Raw genomic sequence first — 24,485 nt, 5'->3', positions numbered from 1 at the left:
TGCTCTGAAAACAAAATGGGTGTGTCTCATTGGATAATTTTCACTCAATTGGGTCAAACACTCAGAAGAATATTAATAATAAATAAGAACATTACTGTAATAACTTACTGTCTTACTAAATTAAAACTATTAAATAGTTTGTCAAAAACTTATCAGGCTTATAATAATAATATGTTGGTGAGATAGGCTACCCCTTACCTAACGCATTCAATCATCCCCCAATTATTCTCCGTGGAGATATTATTATCGTAAGCATTGTCTACACTATCAAACTAAGTTTGACAAAAAAAAGTGTGATGTGCCCAATGGCGGTGATATGCCAAAATATGGTAGTGGTATCACATCATCATGTCCATATATGTGCACATCATATTTTTTTGTCACATAAAGTTTGATAGTCTAGACTGAGCTTAATTTCTTTAGAGGTGTAGGCCTATACAGTTTTCAAAATTATTATTATTATATTATTTTTCTTCATTGTAATTAACTCATCGATATTTACCACTTCTTGGGTGGGGAGGGGGACGATGACATGATACCCCCACTCCCACATATTTTTTAGTGGAGGATTGTTCCCTCACTTTTCAAGAGCAAATCATTAAATTGTTTAAAATAAAATAGAAAGTAAGACTTCAATGACAAACGATGACGAATCGTATGTAATTTCAGAAAATACAGTAGTCCTATCTAAGAAGAATAGATTTTGCGTGAATATAACCAGTCGCGCATCAGGACCAGTGCGTAACCCAAAATAATTGTATTCTTCCAGGCGGAATTTTTATGTGCTCAGAGAAATCGATTGAAACGACCGATTCTCCCCCAGGACCCCGACCGGGGGCCCTTGGCGGCCCCAGCCTAATGTTTTCATTTTAATACGTCCCACCCCCTCCCCCATTATTAAATACGGATCTGCGCCCTTCAATTTAATATATAAGGACCTACTCTTTCCTCTTCCAAGACCAGGATACAACTGTCCTCTGGCTGATCAACGAAAAATGATACATATAGACCGGGTCATAGATTCTCTGGTGTTTACTTTGGTTTAGCTAAGGAATTAAACAATGTTGTCTTGGTCCAGAAAGCACACCTTTGTTACCCTTTTAAATGCTTACTCATGCTACAATAGCAGTTTTACCCTCATGATAGCCATTTTCTTTTGCCTTTTTTGCCGAGAGCTAACATACCAAAGTACATTAGTTTTCATGTTGACGCGGTGCCGGGCGGACAAGAAAAATCATGACTGACAAACCAAAACCGTTTTTAGGTGTAAATGTTATAAATGGGTTTAAATGGCCGCCACTTGTGCGTGATACCAACCCTGAAAAAGTAGCAAACTTCAAAGTAAGAGAGGATGATGTTTTTGTGCTTACATATCCAAAAGCTGGTGAGTATGATCATGTTGATATTAATCAGAGTAACTGTAACCGATCCGTATTTTGGAATTTTATGCATTTACTTTTTTTTTTCAAGATTCAAATTATTTTTGAATACAAGTTACAAAATAGACACAACAATAAATAATAATTGATCTGTATTCAATTATTTTCATTTAGGGACACATTGGGCACAAGAATTAGTGAAAAATATTTTTTGTGAGGGAAATAAAGACAGAGTTAAAGAAGATTATGGAAGCAGCTCTGCTAATCTACCTATCGAATTTTTTGATACTTGCGAAAAATTCGATAGCTGCTCGACAGAAAAGCCAAGAGTTATGATGACCCACGCACCAGTTGACGTACTACCAAAACAGGTATTTGAAGGAAAAGGAAAGGTAAGTGTTTATTATAGACCTCCTATTAATTATAAATTGAAGAACGATAGTTTAGTCAAGGAAATCTAACAGTACAACAGGACATTGAGCTCGTCTTGCCAAGATAGGAACTCGTAGCAGTCCTTTGATCTTATGTTTGGTTGCGAAAAATACCACAGTATACTCAGGGATACTCCCTGGTAACTGTAATATAGATATATTCTCCCTTTGCTTCCTCGCGTTGTGCCCTAGTGAGAACCGAGCTTACTAGGGGCGTGGAACTGATCGTGTCGCAGCCACAGATAAACCCTTTGATCTCCGGATCTCAGCATCATGTTGTTAGATTGCCTTGGTTTAGTTAATAGTTATACGGCCATCGTCGACACGCGAAAATATATAGTCATTGAAGCGTAATATTTCTTGCTAATAAGAAAAACAGATTCATTGTGTATCTGTGGCGTTTATTTAAATTATATGTCTTTAATGCAAGAGCACCTCTTTTTTTTAAAATTGTACCTAAACTAACTTTTTTTAAACAAAAAGGTGGTGTTCGTTATTCGAAACCCAAAGGACAGTGCTGTTTCTTATTGGCATTTTCTGTTAGAAAGACACTTTTCAAAGGAGTATGAGGAGTGGGGTAGCTTTTTTGAAGAATATGTCAAGACCGACAGTAAGTGAACCTTGATAATGACGTCATTATCATCACTCTTGTCAGGTTTGTTTATGTTTATCCTCGTACTTGACGAGGACAATAATAACACCGTAATATGTGTCAGTAGTAGTACTATTATTATCATTATTTTTTTGTTATTCAAGTGATGTATGGAAATTGGTTTGATTACAATCTGCCGTACTATGAACAACACCGAAATAAAAATAACTTTTTGTTCCTAACCTACGAAGAAATGAAACTTGTAAGTTTTGTTTGTTATAGTGTAAATATGATGATATGGCGGCTTCGTGTACGATCAGTAGTTATGATCAACTTACTTTTGATGACTTTACATCCAATAATAATATTAATGAATTGTACAAATATTTTAATGTTTTTTTCTCTTGCATTGTTTTTTGCCCATCCCCCCTTTTTTTCGTGAATACCATATTTTCTAAAATAATGTTGACATTTTTACAGGATCACAAAGGATGTGTTATTCGGATCTGTGATTTTCTGTCTCGTCCTTTGTCAGAGGAACAAGTGGACAAAGTTGTGGAAAATACAACATTTTCTAGCATGAAAGCGACTAAACAGAAGTTTAATGTCACGAGAAAGGGTAATTTTGTTTATTGATAGTAGTACGATGCATATAGGACCACGCTTAAGCGTGGTTCCCACTAGAACGCAACGCAACGACGTATTGACGCAAAGTGTTGTATTGCGTAATCACAAGTGGGAACCGACGACGCAATAGTGCTGCAAATATCGCAGGTTTGATTTCACGCAGGCGGGGGCAAACACAATTTTCTTACGCTGCGTAGGTTGCGTATCTAGTCGGAACCAAGCTTTAGATGCATGCCTTAATAATAATAGTTTAGGCCTATTTAGTAGAGGGCATATAATACTGCAATAATTAATTGTAACTTGAGGCGATTAGAAGGATTTGCTTTAAATTTATTTAAATAATGTATAAAGATTAAATATCATTATATCAATTAACTAATTATTTATGTATTATAGGTGTCGTTGGCGATTGGAAGACCCGTTTTACTGTCGCTCAAAATGAGCGTTTTGACGCAATTTACAACCAGAGAATGGAAGGATCGGCGTTAGCAAAACGAATTGTATTTGAGACCTGAAATGGCACTAAATAAAACCAAATTAATTCAATTTTTATATACTTTTGATATATTTGACTTTTTTATATCATCTACTTACCAAGTATCTTTTGAGTATCTGACCGCAACCGTCTGAAGATATAGGCCTAAATACAAATATAGGCCTAACATATATAATGTAATAAACAACAGTAATAATGAACACTAAACTACAAAATTGATAATGTTATTTTGTTTTATTCCTTGTATTCATTCATATTTTTAGTAAAAAATAATTTTAATAACAATATAAAAGAAAATACAGCAAGAAACAAGATCAAGAACAACATCACAGGAGAAGTTAAAGTGGTATAAACTTTAGAAATAAAACCATTTAAGATTTTTTTTAAATACCTAGCTATAAAAAATATATATTAAAATCCCAACAATAAAAAAAAGTCAAAAAGGTTGTTTAAAAAAGACACTAACCCAAGAACGTAACGCAAGGATGTAAAAAGCGATACAAAAAGTTTGTCCAATCACAAGCGACGGATCATAAACGTACTCGTTTGTGATTGGTCAAATTATTTGCCTTGCACGTACGTCCTTGCGATGCGTCATAGAGAGGAATCAACCTCCTCCTACAGGATTCTAAAATGTCTAATACAAGATATAGTAGTATGGTACGTAGACTTGCCCGAAGTCTGTATTTATTGGGTTTTTATGTTAGTCCATGCCAGTGTAGCAGACCTACCACATAGCTTTTAAACAATTCAACATTTACTTTTAATTTGATTATTTATACATCCTCTATATATCTCTTTATTAAACCTCACATTGACAGGTTACCTTCCTGTTACCTTCACTTTTCTAGCTAATGGATTTTAAGAATGTTAATGACTCTAACAGAAAACCACATTAATTCTCTTAATCCTAATTGGTCAGATGAGATGGGCCAAGCCCAATATTACCATGCACTATTATTAACACACTCTTTTCTCAACCAGCATCTTAGCTACACCGTTTATTGCATTGTCTTATCAAATATTGTATATTGTATATTTTATCTATTTATTGAGAATCCTCACTTGATTCACTTGGAATAAATTGCATAGTTTACTGTATACATTTAGTAGTTGTTTTATTTTACCGTTGCGCCGACAATTACTAAAGTGGTGACCCTCGACTTTCTTATACCGAATTAAACTTAAAATGGAAGGACAACAGCAACAACGACAGCTACCGCAACCTCCAGCACAACCCCAGAACCAGGAACAACCTGTGGTGCCCGCTCCTGACGCAGCAATCGTCAACAGGCCAATTTCTTCTGTAGCGTTGAAACTGCCTCCATACTGGCCCAATGATCCGATATTATGGTTCACCCAAGTGGAAGCACAGTTCACAACGCGTGGGATTACAGTAGATGCTACAAAATATGCTTATTTAGTCGGATCATTGCAACCTGAAATTGCGCAGGAAGTTCGGGATCTACTTCTCACCCCGCCTACTGATAACAGGTATGTGAACTTGAAAGATACCTTAATACGTCGGACAACTGACTCCGACCAACAGCGCCTCCGCCAACTCCTAACAGCCGAGGAGTTGGGGGATAGGAAACCGTCGCAATTATACCGACGGATGTTACAACTCTTAGGCGACAGGCCACTCGAACCATCAATTATGAAACAACTATTCTTAAGTCGCCTCCCAACTAATGTACAGTTTATCCTAGCTTCAACCAAGGATGAGTTGGACCTGGGAAGCTTGACATCATTGGCTGAAAAAATTATTGAAGTATCCCAAGAGCAAACCCTCACTCCAAGCTACAAGCATCACCCCTAGTCAAACCAAACAACCCTTCTCCCATTTTGGCAACTCCTCCCCGTACTACTCGTTCTGGTAGACATGTTCATTTCCCTCAACGTTTTGTCTCGTTCTATCATTAATTCTTTCACTGGAAGGGGGCTCCTGTAGCAGACCTACCACATAGCTTTTAAACAATTCAACATTTACTTTTAATTTGATTATTTATACATCCTCTATATATCTCTTTATTTAACCTCACATTGACAGGTTACCTTCCTGTTACCTTCACTTTTCTAGCTAATGGATTTTAAGAATGTTAATGACTCTAACAGAAAACCACATTAATTATCTTAATCCTAATTGGTCAGATGAGATGGGCCAAGCCCAATATTACCATGCACTGACCACATTATTAACACACTCTTTTCTCAACCAGCATCTTAGCTACACCGTTTATTGCATTGTCTTATCAAAATATTGTATATTGTATATTTTATCTATTTATTGAGAATCCTCACTTGATTCACTTGGAATAAATTGCATAGTTTACTGTATACATTTAGTAGTTGTTTTATTTTACCGTTGCGCCGACAATTACTAAACCAGCCTGGAAATCGGGCTCAAGTGTTATAAGTATGAAACGCCATGTGTGCCAAAAATATTTATTTATCTTTTTACCAAAGTATTAACTTGAAATACCCCAGAATATAGCTTCGTTTTTCCAATACCAGTATGTTTCTAGCAAGTTTCAATCATTATTTGTGAGTATAGTTTTGGAGAAAAGTAATTTTAACTTAAATTCTCTTAAAGCCATAATATCTGCCTAAGATAGAAATATGGAACAATATCGTAATAGTGAAAACTAATGTTTTCGAATTTACATTTCACGGTACATCTGAGATAGATCATGTTGGTATCCAAGGCAGAGATTTGTCCCGAAGTTTTTCCATTGTGCTCGCCTATGTCAGAATTATCACCGTTTTGACAGCTCCATCTAACTTGATCAGCCATGTTTACAGACGTGTCTTAAATATGATTTCAGTGAGCAAATTAGAACAATACTGTTGTATTCTTCCTTCTTTTTTAATGTCTTAAAATAGTTTACTCTAGGCCTAACTGTTTCCAAAATCTTTTCCGTAAATACGGAATTAAAGTGGAGTGTGCGCAGTGGTTGGCTCAATGAAAATTGCTCTGAAAACAAAATGGGTGTGTCTCCTCATTGGAGTAATTTTCACTCAAATTGGGTCAAATAAATTCACACAGAACGTTTGGGTCAACAACTCAGAAGAATACTAATAAGAAGTTATTATACTGTAAAAATAGGCCTACTGCTAAATAAGCAGTCGAGAGTACTAATAACTAAATAGTCAAAACCATATAATCAAGGCCATATACATGGCTGCAGTCGCGTGCTCAAGTTAGTGTTTACCGACCAACCAACCGACCGACCGACCGAAATTGCTGAACATGTTTAAAAATGTTGAAAATGTTTAAACGTGTGTAGCCTGTCACTTTTGACGTGCTCGTATAACGTAATTTCGAGTTGGAAAGTGAATCAAATATGATTACATTATTAAATAAAGGTTGTAAAACAGAAATCGGGCAAAAAGAGTGCGTATTAACGTTTAACGTGCAGTGCGCGTGCACAAATCTGCGCACTCATTGCAATTTTTTAAACGCTTAAAATTACCTGAAACGTACTCTACGTAATTTCATCGAAAATAAATTTAACAATTTTGAAAATTGTAAGCACTCGTACGCATGCGTTATATGCGCTACGCACGTAATTGTATTGCCATATGATGAAATATGACCTGAAATTTATGAGTACCAAATGTTATTTAATTGTGATTCATGTTTGTGAAGAAGATATGATTACAAACGTGATTTCGTTAAATCGTGCGTAGACCGCGTAATTTTTGATTGCGCACCGTGAAAAACATAACCACATCGAGTCCTGGCCATAAGGAATATACTCTGAAAAATTGACTTAGCTAGATGAAACTGATATCAAGACAAGGCCATATACAAGTTAGTGTTTACCGACAGACCGACCGACCAACCGACCGACATAGTGAGCTGTAGAGTCGCGTTATCGGCGGTCGGACCTTATACCATGGAGGAAAAAATAATTTCCTCCATGCTCATACCCACCGATCGCATTCGATCATTCCAAAATTTAGGCCCGGGGATAATAATCATCGAAATTCTTCAGAAGTTTACAATTTTCAAGAGGCTATTATTTTTCTTTATTGTTAAAAATTCAAAAACATGAACAATGACTAATATTAATTAAATCATACTTTAAATACGGTTATTTGCAAAGTTTAATAAGTGATCTCTTCCGTAGGAAAAAACGGGGAAAAATGCTTATAAAATGACAAAATGAATAGTTAAATTCAACCAAAAACCCATTGGCTGTCAGCCAATTTTACTGTTTGCTATATATTTTTTTTTTCAGGTAAATACTTTTTTTCTATCCAGTTTTTGGTCAACAATTAATAACTATTATGTGACATTAATGGTATATATTCAACATAAACGTTTTAGGAATTATTTTAAAAAAATGTTTTTTAATCTTTAAATTTAGCCTTCCCTCAATTCCAAGACCAGGATACGTGGTTTGATTTAAATTCTTCATGGTCATTTTGATTAGGCCTACTGTCTTGGAAACAACGAAATAGATTCTCGTGTCGTCACGGCAAAGCAAACAACATTTCCTTGTTTCAGCAAGCAAACCTTTGTTATACCCTTTTAAATGCTTACTCATGCTAGACCAACAGTTTTTGACCTTTATGATAGCCATCTTTGCCGGCTAACCTATGGGCCTACCAAAGTACACTTTAGTTTCATGTTGACGCGGTGCCGGTCGGACAAGGAAAACTTAAAATATGACAGACAAACCAAAACCGTTTTTCGGTGTAAATGTTATAAATGGGTTTAAATGGCCGCCAATGGTGCGTGATACCAACCCTAAACAAATAGCAAACCTCAAAGTCAGAGAGGATGATGTTTTTGTGCTTACATATCCAAAAGCTGGTAAGTATGATCATCTTGATATTAATCGGAGTAAAACTGTAACCGATCTTGGGACGGTATGAAACAAGACGAGACTGTGAAATAGTTATTTCAACGTCATTTATATCTCTTTTATTCAAGATTCAATTTATTTTCAGATAAAATTTACATTATATTTGTTTTCCGAACTTAGCAAAATAACATCATCATCAAATGCATAACCGCCGAACACCATCATCTTGAAGCTGGTAAATTTAAATAATGTACCATTATTATGTTATGTTGTGTTGTGCGCATGTATTTATTTCATTTCGTATTTCATGTTCCCTTAGTATATTAAAAAAATCACAATTATAAAAATATATGATTCTCATTTTCATTAGGAACTCATTGGGCCCAAGAATTAGTGAGAAATATTCTGTGTAAGGGAAACAAAGATAAGGTTAAGGAAGATTATGCTAACAGCTCTGCTGGTGGACCTATCGAATTTGGTGATACTTGCGAAAAATTCGATAGTTTGTCGACAGAAAAACCAAGAGTTATGATGACTCACGTGCCAGTTGATGTACTGCCAAAGCAGGTACTTGAAGGAAAAGGAAAGGTAAGTTTGCTGTTATTAGATTATAGACATAATATTAATTGAAGAACATACGTGACTGTGGTATTAAGAAGTTAGTTCATACTGAGACAACATCTCAGGTTAATACGATGACACGCGTAAAAAAACCATAGGTCAAACCAAAGTCATTGAAGCGTAACATTCCTTGCGTAAAGCAATACCGTAAATTTTTTAATAATAACCCACTACTCTAATAGTAACCCATGGAGGTTTACTATATTAGAGTCACAAAAACTTATGATGCAGCCGTATTTTGAAAATAAGGAGATATGCATGTTGATCTCGGGTGTGGGGGAGGATTGAATGTTTTTGAGTTTATAAAATAAAGTTAGAGTTCAACCAAATTTGTTTATTCGTACTGTATTATTATTTTGCTATGTAATGTAATGAGTTGCTGACCGGAAAAGTTAGGGGGTGGGTTACTATTTTCAGGTGCCTAATTTAAGATTAGTAATAGTAACCCACTACTCAGTAACCCCGCTTCTAATAGTAACCCATCCTAAAAAACAATCAAAGAATAATAACACAGGGTTACAATTAGAAGATTTACGGTAGACGATCAAACAAAGATGCAATTATTGTACAGTTTGTGGCGTTATATTATAATCATTTCTTTAGTGCAAGAGAACTCCTGAATATTTTTTTTTAAACTGTACCTACCTGAACTAACTTTTCTTTAAAATAAAGGTGGTGTTCGTGAATCGAAACCCAAAGGACATTGCTGTTTCTTATTGGCATTTTCTGTTAGAAACACACTTTTTAGAGGAGTACCAAGAGTGGGATAGCTTTTTTGAAGCATATCTAAAGACCGACAGTAAGTGAACCTTGATAATGACGTCATTATCATCACTGTTGTCAAGTTTGTTTATGTTTATCCTCATGTACTTGACAAGGAAAATAAGATCAACTTAAGCTCTGTCCACACTATCAAACTTTATGTGACAAAAAAGTGTGATGTGGCCATGATAGTGATATGACATCATCATGTCTATATATGGGCACATCACATTTGTTGTGTCAGTAGTAGTACGTTGTATAGGCCTTATATTAACATTAACCTTTTTTTTTTAAATTCTTAGTGATGTATGGAACTTGGTTTGATTACAATCTGCCGTACTATGAAAATCACCGAAATAAAAAGAATTTTTTGTTCTTAACCTACGAAGAAATGAAACTTGTGAGTTTTTTCGTTATTGTAGAGTAATTTTGATGATTACGATTGATGACGAGGAATTTAATATCAAAACATTTAGTTTTCTCTTCTAATTTTTTACATTGCTTTGCATTTTTTCGCGAATACCATATTTTCTAAAATAATATTGAAATTGTTACAGGATCACAAAGGATGTGTTATTCGGATCTGTGATTTTCTGTCTCGTCCTTTGTCAGAGGAACAAGTGGACAAAGTTGTGGAAAATACAACATTTTCTAGCATGAAAGCGACTAAAAAGAAGTTTAATGTCACGAGAAAAGGTAATTTTGTTTATTGATAGTAGTAGTAGTACGATGCATATAGGACCAGGCTTAAGCTTGGTTCCCACTAGCGACGCAACGTAACGCAACCTACGCAACGTAACGCAACCTACGCAACGTAAGAAAATGCCCTTCCAATAATTGTGTTTGCTCCCGCCTGAGTGAAATAAAACCTGCGATGTTTGCATCGTCGGTTCTCCCACCGAAATACAGCACTTTGCGTCAATAGGTCATTGTGTTGCGTTACGTTGCGTCGCTAGTGGGAACCACGCTTTATTATGACCGATAATATTTTATTTAGTAGAGGGCCTATAATACTGCAATAATTAATTGTAACTTAAGGCGATTAGAAGGATTTGATTTAAATTTATTTAATTAATTTATAAAAATTCAATTTCATTATATCAATTAACTAATTATTTATTATAGGTGTTGTTGGAGATTGGAAGTCTCGTTTTACTGTCGCTCAAAATGAGCGTTTTGACGCAATTTACAACCAGAGAATGGAAGGATCGGCGCTAGCAAAACGGATTATATTTGAAACCTAAAATGGATGCTAAATTATGCACTAATAAACAAAAAATCAAATTCATTCAATTTTTATATACTTTTGATATATTTGACTATTTTTATATCATCTACTTACCAAAATAAAATGATACAAGAATTAGTAAACTGTTATGGTTTCTGACCACCAATGTCTGAAGATACTTTTGTCACAATATACCATCGGCAGTAATAATAAATACTGCAAAGTTGACAATGTTTTTTTTTTTTTATTCCTTTGCCTTTTTATTCCGTTCATATTTTTGGTAAAAACAATTTCAATAACAATATAAAAGAAAAATACACTAAAACGTAACGCAGAGTTGTAAAAAGCGATACAAGAAGTTTGTCTAATCACAAGCGACGGATCATAAACGTACTCGTTTGTGATTGGTCAAATTATTTGCTTTGCGCGTACGCCCCTGCGATGCGTCATAGAGTGAAATCAACCTCCTCTCCTACAGGCAGGATTCTAAAATGTCTAATAAAAGAAGGTATGGTTTCTACGTAGACTTGCCCCAAGTCGGTATTTATTGGATTTTTTATGTTAGTCCACCAGCCTGGAAATATTCCGGGCTCTCAAGTGTTATAAGTATGAAACGCCATGTGTGGCAAAATATTTATTTATCTTTTTACCAATGTATCAACGTGAAATATCCTAGACTATAGCTTCATTTTTCCAATACCAGCAAGTTTCAATCATTATTTGCGAGTATAGTTTGGATAAAAGAAATTTTAACTTAAATTCTCCGAAAACCATCATTTTTATTCAAAAACTGACGGCCATTTTGATTGTGCGATTTGGGATGTTCCCTAAAGGGATTCTGGGTAATTTTGAGTTAGTCCCTTAATTCCCAAGACCTGTATTTTCAAAAATATTAAATCCATTGTCACCTTAACCTAAAAATAGCCTCTAATTTGCCCACTTTAGGGGCAAAGTACACTTTAGTGTTTATGTTGACGCGGTGCCGACCGACAAGACAAAACAAAATGGCAGACAAACCAAAACCGTTTTTAGGTGTAAATGTTATAAATGGGTTTAAATGGCCGCCACTTGTGCGTGATACCAACCCTGAAAAAGTAGCAAACTTCAAAGTAAGAGATGATGATGTTTTTGTGCTTACATATCCAAAAGCTGGTGAGTATGATCATGTTGATATTAATTGGAGTAAAAAATGTAACCGATCGGCGTATCTTGGGACGGTATGAAACAAGACAAGACTGTGAAATAGTTTATCATTTCAACGTTATTACCTCTTTTATTCAAGACGTTAAATTTTTTTTCCAAGCTTAGCAAAATATATAATCATAAAACAAACATCCGAACACTGTTATTGTCTTTTAAAACAAATAACAGAGCTAACAAACATGGTAAGATAATGTATCGTATCGTGGTATACCCTATGTTGTGAATTCTTGTAACGAATGCTTAATCGTCATGTGTTTTATTTCATTTCCACGAATGAGAGATGACATTCCGCTATATAAATAACGAGCATGATCTTTTGTATTTACGGTTAATTTATTTTACGAAATTTTAATTTTCATACCGAATCGGTATGTGTTTGTTTTTGTTATTCTTAATAGAAGTTATCCTCATGTTTGTCCTTATTATGCGTGTTTTCTATCATGGGAAATAAATGATGCATTTTATTAGTAAAATATAAGTAAGGACTTAAGCTCTGTATACACTATCAAACTTTATGTGACAAAAAAATGTGATGTGCCCATGGACATGATGATGTCATATCACTACCATACTTGGGAATATCACTACCATATTTGGGCACATCACATTTTTTTGTCATATAAAGTTTGATAGTGTAGACAGAGCTTTAGCTCCTACTTCTTTCAAATTTTGTTCAATAACCCACTCTATACACAGTTATAGTAATAAACAATAATGCAATGATCATCCGTATTCTCATTTTCATTAGAAACTCATTGGGCCCAAGAATTAGTGAGAAACATTATGTGTAAGGGAAACAAAGATAAGGTTAAGGAAGATTATGCTAACAGCTCTGCTGGTGGACCTATCGAATTTGTTGATACTTGCGAAAAATTCGATAGTTTGTCGACAGAAAAACCAAGAGTTATGATGACTCACGTGCCAGTTGATGTACTGCCAAAGCAGGTACTTGAAGGAAAAGGAAAGGTAAGTTTGCTGTAATTAGATTATAGACATAATATTAATTGAGAACATACGTGTGGTAGGCCTATAGAAGTTTGTTCAGTACTGAAACAACATGTCATTAATATGACGATCGACACGCGTAAAAACCATAGGTCAAACCAAAGTCATTGAAGCGTAACATTTCTTGCGTAGAAAAGTTGTTATTAAAGACATCAGATTAAAAAAGATGCAATTATTGTACAGTTTGTGGCGTTATATTATAATCATTTCTTTAGTGCAGGAGAACTCCTGAACACTTTTTAAAACTTTACCTACCTGAACTAACTTTTCATTAAAATAAAGGTGGTGTACGTGATTCGAAACCCAAAGGACACAGTGCTGTTTCTTATTGGAATTTTATGTTACAAAGAAACTTTTTAAAGGAGTATGAGGAGTGGGATAGCTTTTTTGAAGAATATCTCAAGACCGACAGTAAGTGAACCTTGATAATGACGTCATTATTATCACTCTCGTCTTAATGTATGTCTATGCGGGACTTAAAGAATGACAGTAATACACTGTGTGTTATTTAATTGTTATTACAGCTGTTTTATTTTATTTTTAGTGATGTATGGGACTTGGTTTGATTTCAATCTGACGTACTATGAAAATCACCGAAATAAAAAGAATTTTTTGTTCCTAACCTACGAAGAAATGAAACTTGTAAGTTTAGTTCGTTGTAGAGTAATTGTTATGATGATGATTATAGCCTAAAGCAACTTACTTTTGATGACTTATATATAAAATAATTGTCAATGTTTTTTTCTCCTCTAATTTTTTATATTGTTACAGGATCACAAAGGATGTGTTATTCGGATTTCTGATTTTCTGTATCGTCCTTTGTCAGAGGAACAAGTTGACAAAGTTGTAGAAAATACAACATTTTCTACCATGAAAGCGATTAAACAGAAGTTTAATGTCACGAGAAAAGGTAATTTTGTTTATTTTAGAAATACACTTATAACGTAGTACGATGAAGACTTGCCCCAAGTCTGTATTTATTGTCTTGTTTATTTATTTATTTTTTATTTCGATTTTTGTATAAAGATACAATCACGAGTAGTATACGTATGGAACGCCATATTAAAATATTTTGTCAAAACTCCGTCTGGAACCCAGACGAGATGAATAGCAAAGGGAACCACACTTGGGAACATGCATTGTAACGTCTTTCAGTGGGCCTACACCAATTACTGCAATTTGTCATGATTGAGGCAATTAAAGATTCCTCTTAAATTTAAATATTATAAAAAATCCAATATCCTGATATCAAAATTATTTATTTATTTATTATAGGTGTCGTTGGCGATTGGAAGTCGCGTTTTACTGTCGCTCAAAATGAGCGTTTTGACGCAATTTACAACCAGAGAATGGAAGGATCGGCGCTGGCAAAACGGATTATATTTGAGACTTAAACGGAAGATTTTTTTCGTCATTTTCCTTGCCAAAGGATACACAGATAGCCTAACAAAGAAACTGGAAACCATTGATTCAGTGAAATCAAGAATACGTTGAATTGTTATCCAAGCTCTGATGATTCTTTCAGAAATATACGATTATGTCAATAATAATAATAAACAGTGTACGCTACAAACAATGTTATTTTGTTATTCCTCGTATTCATTAATTTTGGTAAAAACAAATTTCAAAAACAATATATAACAAATTAATACAAGTACTGTAGAATAGCCTAAACACTAGGAAGGCTAAAGTGGTAAACTTCAATACCATTAAACATTAAACTAAAACAGAAAAACATTAGAGATGTTTAAATACCTAGCTATATAAATATATATGGCAACAATGTTAATATAAACACTGAAAAAGGTGTTTAAAAAATTACATATTTTGTAAAAGTATAGTAGTTTTGACTATACCGGTATGTTCGACTAGTTTTAATTATAGCGACTCTGAACACCTCGTAATGGCTGTGTGGGAGACCAGTCGAACAAGCAAAACAGTGTCAACTTATGACAAAGTCTGATCGCAACAATTCTGTCTTGAAAGTACTGTAAGTTTACTGGTTTATAATATACATATATATAACACATTAGGCATAGAACATATATATATTAACAATTAATTATTACTACACTAAATCCAGATGAAATTTCACAGTATTAACCTAATGATATTGATACATAAAGGGTAAACAATTCACAACATTATATAGGAACATAGTGTGCTCTCTGTGTTAACAAACCCGGAAGAACATTAAAACACCTCGGTAGTTTAATAATGGCCTTGTAATATTATATTTAAATATTCTTGTTCAATCACGGATCATCTATACTCGTTTGCGATTGGCCAATTATTTGCGTTGCGCGTACGTCTTTCACTGCGTTATATCGGAAACCAAGCTTCTATAATTGTATCTACAGACAAATTTCTAATAATAAAAGCAAAATTAAGGAAATTTAGAAAACATATCAGTAAAAAAGATTATAAATAATTAAATAAATTTTCGTTCAAACAAGATATGCAAAATCAAACGTGAACGACTTTGCCGTGACCTTTCATTGCTATTGATATATCTGTGTTTGAACGTGAGCCAACATTTCCTACAACTTGCCAATATCGTTTCGTTTACTCATGTAGACTGGCATGAACTTTGACCTGTGTGTGCCAAGGCTAGACCAAAGTATACATTAAATTTATATTCGAAACACGCCGCACCATGGCAGACAAACCCAATACCTTTCTAGGTGTCAATGTTATAAATGGCTTCACATGGCCACGGCATGTGCTTGATGACACCCCTGAAAAACTACAAAGTTTCCAAATAAGAGATGATGATGTTTTTGTACTTACATATCCAAAATCTGGTAAGTTTTCGTTTTTTTCTGTGAAAGGTACTAAAACTCGAACCGATTTAGCTTAAGAGAAGCGCAAATAAAATCATTTTTAATGTAAGTTGTCTATTGCTGGTTTCATTTTAGGAACTAATTGGGCGCGAGAATTAGTGAGAAATATTGTCTGCGAGGGAAACAAAGAAAAGGTTAAGGAAGATTATGAAAGCAATCCCCCTGGACAACTTGAATTTGCTGATAATTGGAAGAAATATGACAATTTTTCCAGAGAAAAACCAAGAATTATGATGTCCCACGTACCAGTTGACGTTCTCCCAAAACAGATATTTGAAGGAAAAGGAAAGGTAGGCTAAGTGTAGTGAGAGCCTACTCTGCAGTGATCAAATCTTATGGAGAAAAACTACAAAGCATTGGAGTGTAAAAACATTGCGCATGTCTGCGTAGACATGCCAACAATCTGTATTTAATTTTGTTTGTTAGTTCACCAATCTGCAAATATTCCGAGCTAAAGTAATATAGGTATGAAACGCCATGTGTGCCAACATATTCATTTATCTTATATTAAGTTGAAATAAAGTTAGGACTCACATAGACTAGCTTTCACGATACACAAGATAGGGAAAATCAAGTTTGTCGGTGGTTTAATTGCTTAATGTTCAGAGTGAGGCATGATTCTCTATTATGGATGCATAATAAAAGTAAAATGCAATTTTTGGTACAAGAACAGGTGTTGTTTGTGATGCGAAATCCGAAGGATATTGCCGTTTCTTTTTGGAATTTTAAGAAAGACAGAAAGTTATTGGAGGATGAGAAATGGGATACATTTTTTGAAGCATATCTGAGGTCTGACAGTAAGTGTGAATTAGAAAAAAGTTATCACAAGCTCAGCACTATAGACTGTAGTCTGGAGTCGGTTACTCGGCTCAAAAGAATACATGATGCCGTAATATCACAAACTGTAGAGACTCAGCATGGTGTAGCCCAAGTAATTGTAGGCCTAGCTTGCTTCATCAAGTAGAGTAACATTAGGCAGACATATACATTTATTTACTTTCAGTGTTGTATGGAAATTGGTTAGATTTCAATCTGTCGTACTATGAACATCACCGAAATAAAAAGAACTTTTTGTTTTTAACCTACGAAGAAATGAAACTTGTGAGTTTTGTTGTGTTTTTACTAAAACACCGTTAGTTCGATTCCAATATAGGCTTAGATGTAACCTTAATGACTGTTTTAAATATTAACTAATTGTTTATAAATATAAAACGTTTTATTTTCTTGTCATTTGTACATTAATTGTTAAACCATTATTACAGAATTCTAAATTCGATCATGTTTCAAACTTTTAGGATCACAAGGGATGTGTTATTCGAATTTCTGATTTTCTGTCTCGTCCTTTGTCAGAAGAAAATGTAGAAAAAGTTGTGCAGAATACATCATTTTCTAACATGAAAGTGAAAAATCCAATATCGTTTCAGATGAAAGGAGAAATAAGAACGTTTCCTTTGTTGCGGAAAGGTAATTTTATTTTATGTAGAAAGAAAATGTTTTTTCCTACAGCATTTTAAGTAAAGTATGTAAGGACCTTTGTGAAAACACCCGAAGTACTCTATCTGTAACAAATATTATCGCATTTTTTAGGTGTCGTTGGAGATTGGAAGACTCGTTTTACTGTCGCTCAAAATGAGCGTTTTGACGCAATTTACAACCAGAGAATGGAAGGATCGGCGCTAGCAAAACAGATTATATTTGAAACCTAAAATCAACATTTGAAAAACTATTTGATAATACAAGTTCTAAATTTAGAAATAATCGAGTTTTAATTTAAAAAATTAATTACGTGACTTTGTGTAAGATGAATTGTGTTGTAATAATATCACTTGAAATCATTTATGAATAAAATTCACCGTTTGACCTGAATCTTGTTTCTTTACCTTTTTTGTATCCCTTCACCTTTGGATCTCTATCCTACGTTTGGTGTGGAAGCTATTCAATATGATGCATTGAAATATACAACAATAAAAAAATATAATTAAATTTTATATGTTAGAGATTAAAGGGGCATTCACACCTGTTCCGTTTCGCGGAACGGAAGACGGCGCCGTTTCTTCTTTCAACGTGACGCGCCCGTTTTGTGACGTATTCCGTGACAACGGGCAAACGTTCAAATGGCAGCCGTTTCTGGATGATCATCGGATGATAGTGAGGAACAAATTATTCTTTCCGCTATAATTTTAGCCAAAAGAAGGAAAAGAAAATGGGTGAACGAGGTCTGTTCCGAAAGAAAGAAATTTGGTCAATTTGAAACGTTGGTATAACGTAATCTGGCGACCAATGAAGACGAATTCTTCAATTATTTTAGAATGACGCCTCACCAATACGGTCATCTTGTCAGTTTAATTAAAGATGATATTACAAAACGGGACACGAGATTCAGAGAGAGTATCTCCGCGGAAGAACGTTTATGCTCCGAGGTTTATTAATTAAAATTATATTCGTCTACTTAGTTGTCACCAAACTTAAATAGGCCATTGTATAGTAGTAGGTCTTGTATATGATTATAGGCAATTACGGGCATTAGGGCCTATCATTTTCACCAACATTATTATTATTAAATAATTTAATATAATACAGTTTTAGTATTTAACTCCACCAAAGTTCATGAATACGCATGAACTTAGTAGAACGTCTTACGAAGAGATTTTTACATCGTAAATGAGGCTTTTTGAAATAATATTTTATAGGCCAAATTAGTAATACTAAATAGCCTAACTGCCGTTTACAAAGACATTGGAGTAATTTTGAAACTTGTTTTTATGTCTTGTTTTAGGTATCTTGCTACGGGTGTTTCATATCCGATGTATTTTGCATATCGTGTTGGGAAGTCGACTATAGGCCTATGTAAAATTATTCCAGAAGTCTGCCAGGCGATTTGGGAAAATTTAAAAAACACCTACATGGCTATTCCATCACGTAGCGATTGGAAGCAAATCGCGGAGGAGTTTAATTCAAAATGGAATTTCCCAAATTGCATTGGAGCAATAGACGGCAAACATGTACAGATTGTAGCTCCAGATAGATCGGGGTCATTGTTTTATAACTATAAGCCGACACACTCAGTTGTGCTACTAGCACTGTTCGATGCTGACTACTGCTTTTCTTTCATTGATGTCGGGAACTACGGGTCAAACAGCGATGGCGGAATTTTCGCTAGATCCGACCTAAACCGAGCTATTACAAACAAAACCTTGGAAGTACCAGAAGATGTCAATTTACCCGGTGCCCCAGAGCTTGGGCCAATGCCACATGTCATCTTAGGTGATGAAGCCTTCCCATTGAAAACTAACATTATGAGGCCATATCCGACTTTTTAACTACAGACTGTCGAGGGGCAGAAGAATCTCTGAAAACGTATTTGGACAGCAGCTGGCCGCGAAATACCGAATTTATTTTCGTGTAATCAACATGCATCCAAAGAACGTGGACGAGGTCATTAAGGCAACCTGCGTACTCCATAACTACATAAAAAAAACTTCAGACAGAAGTGGACTTCCTCCTACCGAAAACGTTGACCTTAGTCAATACGAAGGAATCCAGCCACTAAGCCAAATAGGCAATCATGCAGACTATCGCAATCGCAGTACATTATCGAGCACCAAAACTCCACTAACTCGAGTTTCAAATGTTGAACTAAACTTACTGTCAGGCTTCAGAGATGCTTCAAAACAGCTATCCCACTCCTCATACTCCTCAAGATACTCTCTTTCTTTCAGAAAATTCCAGTAAGAAACAAGGTTGTCTCTTGGATTTCGTATCAGAAACACCACCTATTAAATTATTATTTTTTTTAATTTCGTTTTTTGTCTAAATACAATCTAAAAATCTAAAATATTTAGTCAAAACTCCGTCTGGAACCCAGACGAGATGAATAGCAAAGGGAACCACACTTGGGAACATGCATTGTAACGTCTTTCAGTGGGCCTACACCAATTACTGCAATTTGTCATGATTGAGGCAATTAAAGATTCCTCTTAAATTTAAATATTATAAAAAATGCAATATTCTGATATCAATATCAATATATTTTATTATTAAATATGCTTATAACTTATTTATTATATAATAATGTAGGTATCGTTGGCGATTGGAAGTCTCGTTTTACTGTCGCTCAAAATGAGCCTTTTGACGCAATTTACAACCAGAGAATGGAAGGAGCAGCGTTAGCAAAACGGATTGTATTTGAAACCTAAAACGGAGGCCTTTTTTTTTATCGCCATTCTCCTTACCAAAAATAGTATACACAGCTAGCAGAAAAGAAAAGAAAATTGGAACCATTGATACAGTGAAAAACATACGTTGAACTGTTATCCAAGCTCTGATGATTTTCTGTCAGAAATATACGATTACAGCAATAATTAAATAATAGACAATTACGCTACAAGAAATGCTATTTTATTATTCCTTGTATTCATTAATTTTGGTAAAAAAATGTCAATAACAATATATAACAAATTAATACAAGTACTGTAAAAGAATAGCCTAAACACTAGGAAGTTAAAGTGGTACAAAACTTCAATACAATTAAACATAAAAACAGATAAACATTTAGAGATGTTTAAATACCTATAAGCTATATAAATATATATGCCAACAATGTTAAACACTGAAAAAAAAGTGTTTAAAAATTACATATTGTTGTAAAAGTATCAGTAGTTTTGACTATGTTCGACTAGTTTTAAAGAGCGACTCTGAACACCTCGGAGTGGCTGTGTTGGAGGCCAGTCGATCAACGCACAACAGTGTCAACGTATGACGAAGTCTGATCAGCTCAACAATTCTGTCTTGAAAGTGCTGTAAGTTTAATGGTTTATATATTTATGAACAATTATTTATTACTACACTGAATCCAGATGAAATTGATACATAAGGGGTAAACAATTCGCAACATTATGATTATAGGAACATAGTGTGCTCTCTGTGTTAACAAACCCGGAAGAACATTAAAACATCTCGGTAGTTTAACAATGGCCTTGTAATATTATTACCTCCGCCAAGGAGGTTATGTTTTCACCCCTGTTGTGTGTGTGTTTGTGTTTGTGTGTGTGTCTGTGAACAGCCTGGAGGCCACAGTTTTTATCCGATTCTCACCAAATTTGGCAACAATGATCTATGCCCCAAAAGCTCGGACGAGTTCGAATTTGAGGGGAAAAGGTCATAGGTCAAGGTCACAACTAACAAAAAACTATTTTACTGCCTAGAGACCACAGTTTTTATCCGATTCTCACCAAACTTAGCCACAATGATCAATGACACATCATATAATTGTGGTTAAATTTTGAAGGGTCAGTGTCAAAGAGCAAGGTCCACAAAAAACTAAAAAAAAAGAAATAAAAAAATAATAAAAAAAAAAAAACCTCAGTGGGACTTGAACCAGCGATCTCAACTGTGAGAGGCTGGATACATAACCATTACACCACACTGTCATCCACACATTTGTAGTGTGCAGTTAACATATTTACACTTAGAACTAATAAAAAAAATGTAAAAAAAAAATATTCAGGGGGCATTTTATGTAGGGGAATTTTACAGTAGGCGGAGGTTTGTACTCTCGGAGTACCCTCTAGTATTTAAATATTCTTGTTCAATCACAAACGACGGATCATCTATACTCGTTTGCGATTGGCCAATTATTTGCGTTGCGGGTACGTCTTTCACTGCGTTATATCGGAAACCAAGCTTCTATAATTGTATCTACAGACAAATTTCTAAAAACAAAAGCAAAATTAAGGAAATTTAGAAAACATATCAGTAAAAAAGATTATAAATAATTAAATAAATTTGATGAGCACTTCGTTCAAACAAGATATGCAAAATCAAACGTGAACGACTTTGCCGTGACCTTTCATTGTTGTTGATATCTGTGTTTGAACGTAAGCCAACATTTCCTACAACTTGCCAATATCGTTTCGTTTACTCATGTAGACTGGCATGAACTTTGACCTGTGTGTGCCAAGGCTAGACCAAAGTATACATTACATTTATATTCGAAACACGCCGCACCATGGCAGACAAACCCAATACCTTTCGAGGTGTAAATGTTATAAATGGCTTCACATGGCCACCGCAGGTGCTTGATGACACCCCTGAAAAACTACAAAGTTTCCAAATAAGAGATGATGATGTTTTTGTACTTACATATCCAAAAGCTGGTAAGTTTTCGTTTTTTTCTGTGAAAGGTACTAAAACTCGAAGCGCAAATAAAATCATTTTTAGTGTAAGTTGTCTATTGCTTCATTGTTTCATTTTAGGAACTAATTGGGCGCGAGAATTAGTGAGAAATATTGTCTGCGAGGGAAACAAAGAAAAGGTTAAGGAAGATTATGAAAGCAATCCCCCTGGACAACTTGAATTTGCTGATAATTGGAAGAAATATGACAATTTTTCGAGAGAAAAACCAAGAATTATGATGTCCCACGAGCCAGTTGACGTTCTACCAAAACAGATATTTGAAGGAAAAGGAAAGGTAATTGTGTAGTGAGAGCCTACTCTGCAGTGATCAAATCTTATGGAGAAAAACTAAAGCATTGGAGTGTAAAAACATTGCGCATGTCTGCGTAGACATGCCAACAATCTGTATTTAATTTTGTTTGTGAGTTCACCAATCTGCAAATATTCCGAGCTCAAGTAATATAGGTATGAAACGCCATGTGTGCCAAAATATTTATTTATCTTATATTAAGTTCAAATAAAAGGTAGGACTCATAGACTAGCTTTCACGATACACAAGATAGGGAAAATCAAGTTTGTCGGTGGTTTAATTGCTTAATGTTCAGAGTGAGGCATGATTCTCTATTATGGATGCATAATGACGAATTTTTGGTACAACAATAGGTGTTGTTTGTGATGCGAAATCCGAAGGACATTGCCGTTTCTTTTTGGAATTTTATAAAAGAAAGAAAGTTATTGGAGGAATATGAGAAATGGGATACATTTTTTGAAGCATATCTGAGGTCTGACAGTAAGTGTGAATTAGAAAAAAGTTATCACAAGCTCAGCACTATAGACTGTAGTCTGGAGTCGGTTACTCGGCTCAAAAGAATACATGATGCCGTAATATCACAAACTGTAGAGACTTAGCATTGTGTAGCCCAAGTACCTGTAGGCCTAGCTTCCTTCATCAGGTAGAGTAATATAAGGCAGACATACGTTTATTTACTTTCAGTGTTGTATGGAAATTGGTTAGATTTCAATCTGTCGTACTATGAACATCACCGAAATAAAAAGAACTTTTTGTTCTTAACCTACGAAGAAATGAAACTTGTGAGTTTTGTTGTGTTTTTACTAAAACACCGTTAGTTCGATTCCAATATAGGCTTAGATGTAACCTTAATGACTGTTTTAAATATTAACTAATTGTTTATAAATATAAAACGTTTTATTTTCTTGTCATTTTTACATTTGTTAAACCATTATTACAGAATTCTAAATTCGATCATGTTTCAAACTTTTAGGATCACAAGGGATGTGTTATTCGAATTTCTGATTTTCTGTCTCGTCCTTTGTCAGAAGAAAATGTAGAAAAAGTTGTGCAGAATACATCATTTTCTAACATGAAAGTGAAAAATCCAATATCGTTTCAGATAAAAGGAGAAATAAGAACGTTTCCTTTGTTGCGGAAAGGTAATTTTATTTTATGTAGAAAGAAAATGTTTTTTCCTACAGCATTTTAAGTAAAGTATGTAAGGACCTTTGTGAAAACACCCGAAGTACTCTATCTGTAACAAATATTATCGCATTTTTTAGGTGTCGTTGGAGATTGGAAGACTCGTTTTACTGTCGCTCAAAATGAGCGTTTTGACGCAATTTACAACCAGAGAATGGAAGGATCAGCGTTAGCAAAGCGGATTGTATTTGAAACCTAAAACGGAGGCCTTTTTTTTATCGCCATTCTCCTTACCAAAAATTATACACAGCTAGCAGAAAAGAAAAGAAAATTGGAACCATTGATACAGTGAAAAAAATACGTTGAACTGTTATGCAAGCTCTGATGATTTTCTGTCAGAAATATACGATTACAGCAATAATTAAATAATAAACAATTACGCTACAAGAATTGCTATTTTATTATTCCTTGTATTCATTAATTTTGGTAAAAAAATGTCAATAACAATATATAACAAATTAATACAAGTACTGCAAAAGAATAGCCTAAACACTAGGAAGGTTAAAGTGGTACAAAACTTCAATACAATTAAACATAAAAACAGATAAACATTTAGAGATGTTTAAATACCTATAAGCTATATAAATATATATGCCAACAATGTTAAACACTGAAAAAAAAGTGTTTAAAAAATTACATATTGTTGTAAAAGTATCAGTAGTTTTGACTATGTTCGACTAGTTTTAAAGAGCGACTCTGAACACCTCGTAGTGGCTGTGTTGGAGACCAGTCGATCAACGCACAACAGTGTCAACTTATGACGAAGTCTGATCAGCTCAATCCAGATGATAAACAATTCGCAACATTATGATTAT

General features: G+C 34.5%; 8 protein-coding genes across 9 annotated transcripts in view; all 8 read left to right on the top strand.

Annotated features, from left to right (window-relative positions):
• The window catches only part of LOC144847510 (small ribosomal subunit protein uS9), a 58,159-nt gene that overhangs the window by 10,379 nt on the left and 23,295 nt on the right, over positions 1 to 24,485 (top strand). The gene's annotated exons all lie outside the window — the stretch shown is intronic.
• LOC144847505 (amine sulfotransferase-like) lies at positions 1,152 to 3,676 on the top strand. Its single transcript, XM_078703905.1, has 6 exons — positions 1,152 to 1,384; positions 1,554 to 1,771; positions 2,294 to 2,420; positions 2,567 to 2,664; positions 2,883 to 3,021; positions 3,426 to 3,676. Exons 1-6 carry the CDS (start codon positions 1,237 to 1,239, stop codon positions 3,542 to 3,544), a joined length of 849 nt encoding a protein of 282 aa, XP_078560031.1. The 5' UTR covers positions 1,152 to 1,236; the 3' UTR covers positions 3,545 to 3,676.
• On the top strand, positions 3,784 to 5,344 carry LOC144848899 (uncharacterized). Its single transcript, XM_078705851.1, has one exon. The coding sequence runs from the start codon at positions 4,715 to 4,717 to the stop codon at positions 5,342 to 5,344; it is 630 nt and encodes a 209-aa protein (XP_078561977.1). The 5' UTR covers positions 3,784 to 4,714.
• Positions 8,139 to 11,083, top strand: LOC144848309 (sulfotransferase 2B1-like). The gene is made up of 6 exons (XM_078705024.1): positions 8,139 to 8,347; positions 8,710 to 8,927; positions 9,633 to 9,759; positions 10,025 to 10,122; positions 10,280 to 10,418; positions 10,848 to 11,083. Exons 1-6 carry the CDS (start codon positions 8,200 to 8,202, stop codon positions 10,964 to 10,966), a joined length of 849 nt encoding a protein of 282 aa, XP_078561150.1. The 5' UTR covers positions 8,139 to 8,199; the 3' UTR covers positions 10,967 to 11,083.
• Positions 11,955 to 13,577, top strand: LOC144848898 (amine sulfotransferase-like). The gene is made up of 3 exons (XM_078705850.1): positions 11,955 to 12,102; positions 12,902 to 13,119; positions 13,521 to 13,577. Exons 1-3 carry the CDS (start codon positions 11,955 to 11,957, stop codon positions 13,575 to 13,577), a joined length of 423 nt encoding a protein of 140 aa, XP_078561976.1.
• Positions 13,700 to 14,771, top strand: LOC144847513 (sulfotransferase 2B1-like). Its single transcript, XM_078703914.1, has 3 exons — positions 13,700 to 13,800; positions 13,930 to 14,068; positions 14,434 to 14,771. Exons 1-3 carry the CDS (start codon positions 13,705 to 13,707, stop codon positions 14,550 to 14,552), a joined length of 354 nt encoding a protein of 117 aa, XP_078560040.1. The 5' UTR covers positions 13,700 to 13,704; the 3' UTR covers positions 14,553 to 14,771.
• LOC144847496 (amine sulfotransferase-like) lies at positions 14,804 to 17,867 on the top strand. Of its 2 annotated transcripts, none has more exons than XM_078703892.1 (7): positions 14,804 to 15,148; positions 15,736 to 15,962; positions 16,077 to 16,291; positions 16,675 to 16,798; positions 16,981 to 17,102; positions 17,297 to 17,465; positions 17,589 to 17,867. In XM_078703892.1, the coding sequence occupies exons 2-7, from the start codon at positions 15,815 to 15,817 to the stop codon at positions 17,705 to 17,707; spliced, it is 897 nt and encodes a 298-aa protein (XP_078560018.1). In that variant the 5' UTR covers positions 14,804 to 15,148; positions 15,736 to 15,814; the 3' UTR covers positions 17,708 to 17,867. The 2 variants fall into 2 exon arrangements, with proteins under 2 accessions (XP_078560018.1, XP_078560019.1); XM_078703893.1 differs by having other exon boundaries at positions 14,805 to 15,148; positions 17,005 to 17,102.
• Positions 20,632 to 24,352, top strand: LOC144847503 (amine sulfotransferase-like). Its single transcript, XM_078703901.1, has 7 exons — positions 20,632 to 20,800; positions 21,930 to 22,156; positions 22,256 to 22,470; positions 22,839 to 22,965; positions 23,170 to 23,267; positions 23,459 to 23,627; positions 23,751 to 24,352. Exons 2-7 carry the CDS (start codon positions 22,009 to 22,011, stop codon positions 23,867 to 23,869), a joined length of 876 nt encoding a protein of 291 aa, XP_078560027.1. The 5' UTR covers positions 20,632 to 20,800; positions 21,930 to 22,008; the 3' UTR covers positions 23,870 to 24,352.

The sequence above is a fragment of the Antedon bifida genome, chromosome 7 (genome assembly GCF_963402885.1).
Source record: "Antedon bifida chromosome 7, ecAntBifi1.1, whole genome shotgun sequence".
NCBI lineage: Eukaryota > Metazoa > Echinodermata > Crinoidea > Comatulida > Antedonidae > Antedon > Antedon bifida.
Note: the sequence above shows the minus strand (reverse complement) of the source record. Positions and strands in the feature narration are given on the sequence as shown.